This window comes from Tarenaya hassleriana, unplaced genomic scaffold (assembly GCF_000463585.1).
Source record: "Tarenaya hassleriana unplaced genomic scaffold, ASM46358v1 Cleome21, whole genome shotgun sequence".
Lineage (NCBI taxonomy): Eukaryota > Viridiplantae > Streptophyta > Magnoliopsida > Brassicales > Cleomaceae > Tarenaya > Tarenaya hassleriana.
In genome coordinates, this window is record NW_010965451.1 from 147,382 (window position 1) to 156,558 (window position 9,177).

General features: G+C 36.9%; 2 protein-coding genes across 3 annotated transcripts; one reads left to right on the forward strand and one right to left on the reverse strand.

Moving 5' to 3' along the window:
- Nucleotides 1-1,693: 1,693 nt before the first annotated feature.
- Nucleotides 1,694-5,388, forward strand: LOC104814143 (pentatricopeptide repeat-containing protein At1g63330-like). 2 transcript variants are annotated; one of them, XM_010542026.1, is made up of 3 exons: nucleotides 1,694-3,786; nucleotides 4,687-4,920; nucleotides 5,005-5,388. In XM_010542026.1, exon 1 carries the CDS (start codon nucleotides 1,827-1,829, stop codon nucleotides 3,735-3,737), a length of 1,911 nt encoding a protein of 636 aa, XP_010540328.1. In that variant the 5' UTR covers nucleotides 1,694-1,826; the 3' UTR covers nucleotides 3,738-3,786; nucleotides 4,687-4,920; nucleotides 5,005-5,388. The 2 variants fall into 2 exon arrangements, with proteins under 2 accessions (XP_010540328.1, XP_010540327.1); XM_010542025.1 differs by having other exon boundaries at nucleotides 4,687-4,914.
- LOC104814141 (glucose-1-phosphate adenylyltransferase large subunit 2, chloroplastic) lies at nucleotides 5,363-9,177 on the reverse strand. Its single transcript, XM_010542024.2, has 14 exons — nucleotides 8,445-9,177; nucleotides 7,860-7,985; nucleotides 7,544-7,717; nucleotides 7,333-7,425; nucleotides 7,144-7,227; nucleotides 6,986-7,041; nucleotides 6,815-6,908; nucleotides 6,546-6,731; nucleotides 6,361-6,441; nucleotides 6,181-6,267; nucleotides 5,981-6,085; nucleotides 5,802-5,908; nucleotides 5,659-5,719; nucleotides 5,363-5,572 (listed from the first exon to the last, which is right to left on the reverse strand). Exons 1-14 carry the CDS (start codon nucleotides 8,655-8,657, stop codon nucleotides 5,471-5,473), a joined length of 1,569 nt encoding a protein of 522 aa, XP_010540326.1. The 5' UTR covers nucleotides 8,658-9,177; the 3' UTR covers nucleotides 5,363-5,470.

Here is a 9,177-nt window from a genome sequence, read left to right on the forward strand (position 1 = left end):
GATGTTGTCTTAAATACGACAAAATGATGTAATATTTATAGTGATGTCAGAGCGACTAAATAGGAAAAAATAGCGGGATTTTATCCTTATAAAGAACAAAATATTTTGATAAATAAAACCTAAAATTTGTGAGACGATGTTCTCAGCCAATTAATAATTAGTAAATTGCTACTGCTTTTTAGGAAAATTAACAAAACGATTTCAAAACCCTTAGGCCCAAAAAACGTTATCAATAACTAAATTCTTAAAAATAATGAAAAAAAAAACAAAACTGTTAAAAACACAAAGTTAAAAGTTAAAAAAACATCAAAATAAATATATTTTTCAAATTAATAAAAGAAAGATCGTATTTGTTATAACGAAAATAAATAATATTATTAGAATAATAATGATCAAACGCGAAATTATATATTTTTTAGAATCAGATTAACTATGTGATGACTCATCAAAATTATTTTCTAATAAAAGTATATTCACATGGGCTGATCAAGACAAATATTGTATTAAAAATATTTATTAAGCTACAATATCTCAAACCTAATAAAATTCAAATAGAAAATCGAATGAAAATAACATATAATTTTAACAAATAAGTATTTTTCTTAATAAAAATTGAACTCGGGATAAAATTGGAATACAATCAAACCTGATATAATCATATTTTTTCCAAAACAAAAAATCTAAATAAAAAGTAAACAAATCTTAATCAAAATATCCACCGTTAATATCAATAATAAAATTGATTATAACCGTCGACAAAGATTGGTTCTATTCAACAATCATTTTGATTGGTTTGATTAATTTAGTGTTTTTCTACTATATTTTTATACTCAAAAGTTATATTTGTTGGAAGTAAGAAACAACACTAATGCCTCTGAAATTCATCATAGCAACGTTACTATATCCAAGTTTGGATGGTATAATAATAACAAAATATGTAAATTATGTTTTTATCACGAGTTCAAATTTAATTATGCAGAGTGACATTCATTCGTATTTTTTCGATTTTTTAGAAAATCTAGTTGGACCAAAAGTTGAACTTTTATATTATCAAAAAAAAAGATTAGTTGCAGATCATATTTTTTATATTCAACAAATAATATCATCAAAGACAGAGAAAAAAAAACTACTTAAAATGTGATAGTGGTACAATGGATCTTCAGTACCATTAGATAGCAGTTTAGGGAATTAATTACGTGGTCGTCAACCATGTAAGGTCATTTTATTGCCACTATATTGGACCAACAACTATATCTCATAAGAAAACATCAATTTACTACTCTCTTTTTATTTTTAAATTCAAAAGTTTATAATCATTTGAAATTTGCCGTTGGTGGTGTTGAACGCGTCAATACGCAATTGTATGTGCAAGACAATTTGCTGTTGGTGGTGTAAAGAAATTGGAAAATTATACACAAAATTCTAAAAATTCATAGAACTTCTAGATAATTATCATATTAATATTGAAAATTTTTGAATTCCTACAAAAAAAAACATAAAATTAGCAAAAAAAAATAGATACTAAAGTTTTATGTGTGTATATGATTTGGAATTGTTTGATCTGATTTGTAATCAAATCGAATTTTATTGGTACATTTATTTTACTATAATTTAAAATTACAGAAATCCGAACCAAGTTGATTTTCGCTGTGACCGCCAATTCCATCAGGGTTTTATATAAGAAGCCGGATCGCTCTCTGCCTGATTTCTCATTCTGTCTTCCATTGTTGATTTTACAGAAGAAGCAAATCAAATCGCCGCTTCCAGGGTTAGGGTTTATAGAAGAAGCCGAACCGCAATCTGCCTGCCTTTGAATCGAAGCTGAGATGGCGAGAATGGTCAGGAGAATGGCTGCTTTCACATTGGCTTCTGCTTCGAGTTTGGTTCAGACTCATCATTGCCTCGGGAGAGGTACTCTTTACACTTTCTCAGATTGTTCCTCTGTTTTAAGTTGTCGGAGATTTGCTTCTTCTGGTGTTGGAGACTACAGAGACAGATTGAGATTAGGGTTTCATGATTGTAATGTCGGTGAGGCTGTTGCTTTGTTCGACCAGATGGTTGGGACTCGTCCCTTGCCTCCCATTGTTGATTTTAGTAAATTACTGACTGCAATAGCCAAAATGAAACGGTATGATGTTGTGATTTCTCTTTGCAAGAGAATGGAATTGCTCCGGGTTTCACATAACGGCTACACTTTGAATATTCTCATCAACTCTTTCTGCCGCTCAGGTCAAGTGGTTTTGGGCCTTTCGGTTTTGGGGAAAATCCTAAAACTGGGTTACGAGCCTGATGTGGTCACATTCACTACCCTGATCAATGGATTCTGTATACAACGGATGCTTTCTGTGGCATTAATTTGGTTTGACCAAATGGTACACGAGGGATACGAACCTGATGTTGTGTCATTTACCACTTTGGTCAACGGACTTTGTAAAGAGGGGAGAGTTTCTGAAGCTGTGAGTTTAGTTGATAAGATGTTAAAGATGGGGTATCAACCAAATGTAGTTACTTATGGCGCTGTTGTCAATGGGATTTGCAAGTCGGGTGATTCTGCTTTGGCTTTGAATCTTCTCATGAAGATGGAGGAAATGAACATTGAGGTCAATGTCATAATGTATAATACGATTATTGATGGTCTTTGTAAAGGCGGACACATAGATGATGCATTGAATCTTTTCGAAATGATGGACAATAAAGGGTTTGTACCAAATGTTGTCACCTACAATTGTTTGATAAACGGCCTTTGCGTTTTTGGTAGATGGAAAGGTGCTGTCCTATTGTTGAATGAGATGGTCAAAAGGAAAATCAGCCCTGATGTTGTCACTTTCAATGGATTGATCGATGCATTATCTAAAGAGGGTAAGTTTTTGGAGACCAAAGAACTGTACGAAGAGATGATACGAAGAGGATTAGTTCCAGATACTATTACTTACACTTCATTGATCGATGGGTTGTGCATGCAGAATCGCCTTGATGAGGCGAGACGAATGTTTGATTCTATGATCAATAAAGGATGCTTTCCTAATGTGGTAACTTTTAATTGTCTGATAAATGGTTACTGCAAGTGTAACAAGGTGGATGAAGGTATGAAACTCTTACATGAGATGTCTCGAAGAGGGTTGGTCGGTAATACATGTACTTACAGCACTCTCATACAAGGATTTTTCCGAGCGGGCAATCCCAAGGTTGCCCAGAAACTCTTTGGAGAGATGCAGAGGCAGGGTGTGGATCCTAATATTGTAACTTATACAGTAATGCTTGATGGTCTTTGTAAGAATGGAAAACTAGATCAGGCACTTGAAATGTATTGCAAGTTAGAAACGAGTGGGATTGACCTCGATATCTTTGTCCATACTGTTATAATGAATGGCTTGTGCAAGGGTGACAAGGTTGATGAGGCACTCAGATTGTTTAATAAACTTTCTGATAAAGGGATTGAACCGAACGTAAATACGTACAATACAATGATTACTGGATTTTGTGGAAAAGGTATACTCAATGAAGCTGACAAGCTGTTTAAAAACATGAAAGAGGTTGGTTGTATGCCAGATGATTGTACGTATAATGTACTGATCCGAGCTCATCTCAAAGGTGGCCATGTTGCTACTGTTATCGAGCTTATTCGAGAAATGAGAAGCTACAGTTTTTCATCACATGTTTCAACAATGGAAATGGTTGTTGATATGTTATCGGACGGGAGATTGGAGAAAAGTTTTTTGGATCTTCTTTCTCGGTGAGCCGTAACGTGGAGGTTGCTTTCAGTCATGGAAGTCGTGTGACAACGAGGTGAGTTCTTATGTTCTGAGTTTTGGCCCTTTTAGCTGTTTAAATTTTCATCAGAACCACATTGATACAACCCTTAGTTTGTGGGTCTATGGATATTTTTATACCGGGTCGGCTGTACCTATAATCTGCCATCCTTTGCAATGCATCGAAGCATTGAAAACAATTATTGATTTAGGCTTGTTTAGCTGTTTAAATGATCATTGTTTGGATGTTCTTTTTAATGGTGGGAATTGCTGCAGATGAATGAGAAATGCGATGCTGGAAGTTTTCTTGCCAAGATTTCCCTTGATATGGATATAACTCAGTTTTGTGGTTCTGGATTCTTTTGCGTTCTATTGGCTGTGCTTTGGTAACCGCTTAAAAATGTTTTCTACCTGTAATCTGCTAATATATGCTTCATTGGACTTGGCGCAAACATGCTTTGAGATGTATGATGTAGAACTGGACGAGGCTTTGCTCGTTGAAAAAGAGTGGAATTGACCTCGATATATATGTCTATAGTATTATGATGTAGAGTTGTTAGAATAGTTAATCCAACCATCCTCGAAATAGAATGAAATTTGGAGATTTTTTACTCTTCTCTCTTTTCGGTTCTGCAATCTCTGATGTCATATTTCTGTGAAAATCTGAAAGAGCCGAGTTTTTATGAGATTATTAGTTGTTTCTGTTCTGCAATGTATTACCAATCTGTTGGTGCTCGTGAAAAATCTGACCCATGAGAAGAAGTTTCTCTTAGAACAGTCCCAGTGACCGTCAGACTTTTTCCCCATTGAATGAACTTTCCCCTTTCTCTAGTGCCAAAAGATTGATTGTTGAAAAAATAATGATGGTTGGTTTACATAATTTGAGGACGGGCATTTTATCGGAAACTTGTTAACGTTTTCTCATGTTTTTCTGCAGTATGCTGCCATTAAAGGGTTTTCCTCGTAGATTTCCAAATTTCCTCACAGCACTCTGCCAGGATCCTTTTCCTCCTCTCAGGGAGAAAGAGGCCCTAAATGAGTTCCAGGAGGTCAATAGCCATATTGCTGTTATCTTTATATATCTAAACGAGCCGAAGGAATCTCATGAAACAAGTGAGGATATTGTCAAACACAGAAAGAACAAAAACAAGCACAGGCACAAGCTGTAAGGGTATATTTTATGAGTTTTGGGTTGCAACTAACATGGTGAAAGTTCTGTTGTTACAACTCTTATTTTTGGTGTTTGCTTCTTTAGGAACGAAAACAGGGCCGAGCAAGCAGCAGAAGACAGATTCAATAAAAAAGAACATGTGGAGGCTATGGGTTGGTTATTCAGCATCTTTGGTTTTAGATATCTTTGCAGCTGGCAGTGATTATAGTTATGAAATGGCGTCTAATTGATTTGGTCGGAATAGTTATGATGTGTTCTTCGCAGAAGTTTACTCTGTTAATCCACAGATGTCCAAATGGTTTATGATCTGAGAGGCACTGTAACGATTGTTATGGAGAAAGACGTCTATGTTTCAGACATTCATTGCTTTGTGTTACCTCTTGACATAATGATGTCTATTTATGTAAAATCTCAATGATTTTCTTGGCTACAAAACCCAAACTATGAAATCCACATGCCTTTTTATTAGCTATGGGTTTCTTTCGTTATTCACTGATCTTAAACACGGATCTTAAAGCCTGGAAAGAAAAAGAAAAAGATTAATCAAAACCTAAATAACCAATCCATCTCTAATGGTGGCATTCTTGAGGACAACAGTGATGCCAGATCTTATGTAGAACCCTTCCTCTGCCCTGTCTGCTTCTTCCACACCCTGCAACAAAACCCCCCCAAAAAACCTTTCAGGCATAGATTCCAACACGATGAGATCTGATTTAAGGTTTCCCCAAGGAGTCTTACATCGGCGTTCGTGATGATAACGTTTTTCCCAATCTTAGCATTCTTATCGATGATACAGTTCCTGCGAGAAAAAGAAAAAAACAGAGATAAGAGAAGATTCTATATGACAACGCTGTTTGGTAGGGTACAGAATAGAGCTTTACCTGATTTTGGTGTCCGGACCGACGCCTATCGGAACTTTTCCTTGAGCCAAAAGGGAAGCGATTTCGACTTCTGTCTGGTAGAAATCAGCTCCCATCATCATTGTATCCTGAAGCACTCGAAACATTACACAAGTCTCTTGTGGGTTTTTGCCAGTGACGAGACATAAAGAGGGTTTTACCTGAAGCTCGACCCCAGACTCTAAACGTGAACGCACTCCCACGATGGATCGTTGAACGCTACATTCTCGCAAGAAGCAGCCGTGTGAAACTATCGAATCCAATATCTGAATTTTGCCCACATAAGAGTTATACAGATCAACCCTTCAGAATGCAAAGTATTGGAATCGAGAACCATGTGTATATATGCATGTATTTATACCCTGCATCTATCAACTTTGGTAGGCGGCAAGAATCGTGGGGACGTGTAGAACGGTGTTTTTGGATCGTAAAACTCGAACTTGGGGGGCTGCAAGAAAAAATAAACGACAAATCCAGAGCTCAATGATGGATCATAGCAAATCTGCTGATCCTGAAATAGGTTCCAAAGAATGGAAATAACCTGTTCAGTGAGAGCTAAATTTGCGTCGAAAAATGACCTTATTGTCCCGATGTCCTCCCAGTAGTCGTTGAACAAATACGCCTTAGTCAATGCAAACGTACGCAACAAGTTTATATACTGAATAAAATTGAAAATGGTCGGGAATAGAGATATGGATGGATCATGGATCGAACATATAAACAAACCTGGACATTATGCTCCTTCACAGCTGACGGGATTATTTCAGAACCAAAGTCATTTGATGCAGGATAAGTCGAGTTTAGAAGCTTTAGCAAAACCTCTGTTCTAAACACGTAAACTCCCATCGAAGCAATGTATGGGAATTCAACAGCTCTTTCCGACGGTAGACCAAGAATGGAAGTATCAACTTGCTGAAAATGCAAAAAAAAAAACGGTGTTACAAAAAAAATGCAAGAAAAGGATCGAACATTTCGAAACACATAAAAGTGACAACCATCTTTTTGAGTTCATCTCCCTTTGGTTTCTCGGAGAATTGGATGATTCTTCCCGATTGGTCGATTTTAATCAGCCCGTAATCCGAAGCACGGCTGTAAAATATAAACAAGAAGAATTTTGTCAATAAAACATTATGGTAAGAGCAAAGTACAAAGATCCTCGGGCATACCTGTCATCCATTGGAACACAAGAAACTGTAATATCGGCATTTGACTCGATGTGCTTCTGCAAAGAGACAATAAAACAAATGCCATTTTTTTTAATCAGGAAACAGCCAAAAGGAATCTAAGTGAAGCATGTTGATGGAAAAAGAATAAGAAGATTGACCTCCACAAAGTTCATGTAGTCCATACGATAGAGATGATCACCAGACAAGATCAAGACATGCTCGACATTCTTTGTCTTCGCATCCTGCAAGAAAACCGTTAAATACATTTCCAGTTTCTGTATCAGGAGATTCAGACGATATTAAGTCGACCTGACAAGTTTTTCGAAGAAAAGACAAACGAAAAAAACCTCAAACACCCAAATAAATTGTCTGACAGCATCGGCAGTTCCTTGGAACCAGCGTTTTCCAGCTTCTCCTGATGTTTGGGTAGCAGCAAGAACCTAAATATTTCAAAGGATCAACAAAAAAAAATGTACAATTTGGCATAGAGGACACATGAATTCAAGTTTCAACAGTTATGGAAAGATTCAATTCAACGATCCATGAGTACATAATCACCTCAACAAACCCATCGCCAAAGTTCACTCCACTTCCAAAGTTGTAAGCACGAGAAAGATGGCGATTGAGAGAAAAGGAGTTGAACTGAGTTAAGATAAAGATCTTTCTTATCCCACTGTTGATACAATTGCTCATCGGTATATCTATCAGCCTGTAACACCCTCCAATCGGCACCTAAACGAAAAAAATCCAAAGAATCATGGTGCCATGACATGAATGGCATCACATCAATAAACAAACAATCACCATGTTCATGTAAAGCCTTAACATACACAAAAATTCACGTCCAAAAACAAAAGGGTCGAGACGTTTATACCGCGGGTTTAGCCCTTTTGCTCGTGAGAGGGAACAGTCGTGTCCCGGCTCCTCCGCCCAGTATGATAGAAGCTACATTCTTTGGGTCTGCCTTCTCACTCTTCAAAACTGGTGCTGGGAATGCATTCTGAAATTCAAAAGGACCAAACACCAACTCAGAAACTTATAATAATAATAATATCCCCATTATCATAAACTTAGATTAAACAAGAAGCTGCCAACTCCACCCCAATTCAGATTGGATACACATTCAATCATCTAACCGGTTTGAAACCGTGAAAAAATGTCAGATTCCCAATCAAAGCATTTTCCACGTTTATCTCTAAGCTCCTGACATTGCAAAGCTTCTGAATCAAGCAGGCATTACTTCAATCATCTTTCATCACATTTATAACATGTTGATACTATTCTCACTAAATGATACTTCCAGGCGTAAGAACTATCATTCATTTCTCTAAATTCTTAGCAGCAAAACAGAAGCCCTGAGTGGATGATTTAAGCAAAAGCGATTCCTGAATCCTGAGACCCTAAAAAGCTGGAACTTTTGGAAATGATCATACTGGGAATTCTCACTCGCACTACTTACATTAGCTTTCTGATCAACTCCTCGTGTAGAAACAGAGCGAACGAGATTTGTCTGATACTTTGTAGCTCCTCTTCTTTCTTTTTTTGACCTAAGATTGTTAGCTTTCACAACACTCTGTCCCCAGAACAAACTTACTCTGTCAGAAACCATTTCTTTGTTCGGACAAATGGTACTTATACGATGAAGCTTCAAAGCTGAACAGTGGGACTCCATTGTTTACGGAGAGAAAGACAGGGAACCCAGGTTCTATAACTTAAAAAGAATATTAAAATCAAAGGATTTGAAGGAGATACGCAAGTGGGGATGCGGAAATACGTGGGATCCCAGTATATCAAATTTAGAAATACCCAGATCAAGAAAAAGGGATTCCAGAAAAAAAAAAAAAAAGACAACGCTTGATTATTTTATAGAAAAAATAGAAGAACAGGGATGAAACCCTAGATTCGATTTGATCGTGCAAAAAGGAAAGGTGTTAAAAAGGCCCAAACTTTGGAAAGCCGATTCGACAATGAAACAGCTAAAACCCAGATGGCAATGAAAAGCGAGTGTGAACTTTCTTTCCGTGGAAAAATTTTCCCGGAAAAGGGAAGACAAAGGAGAAGCAACAGAGCTTTCCTTTGATTTTAGGGGAAGAACAGAGAAAGAGTAGTGTGATCAAAGAGACAGAGGTTGATATTGCGATCCTTCTGAAGTCTGATTCCTCGTGAACGTCTCACGAGAACACCGCCAACCC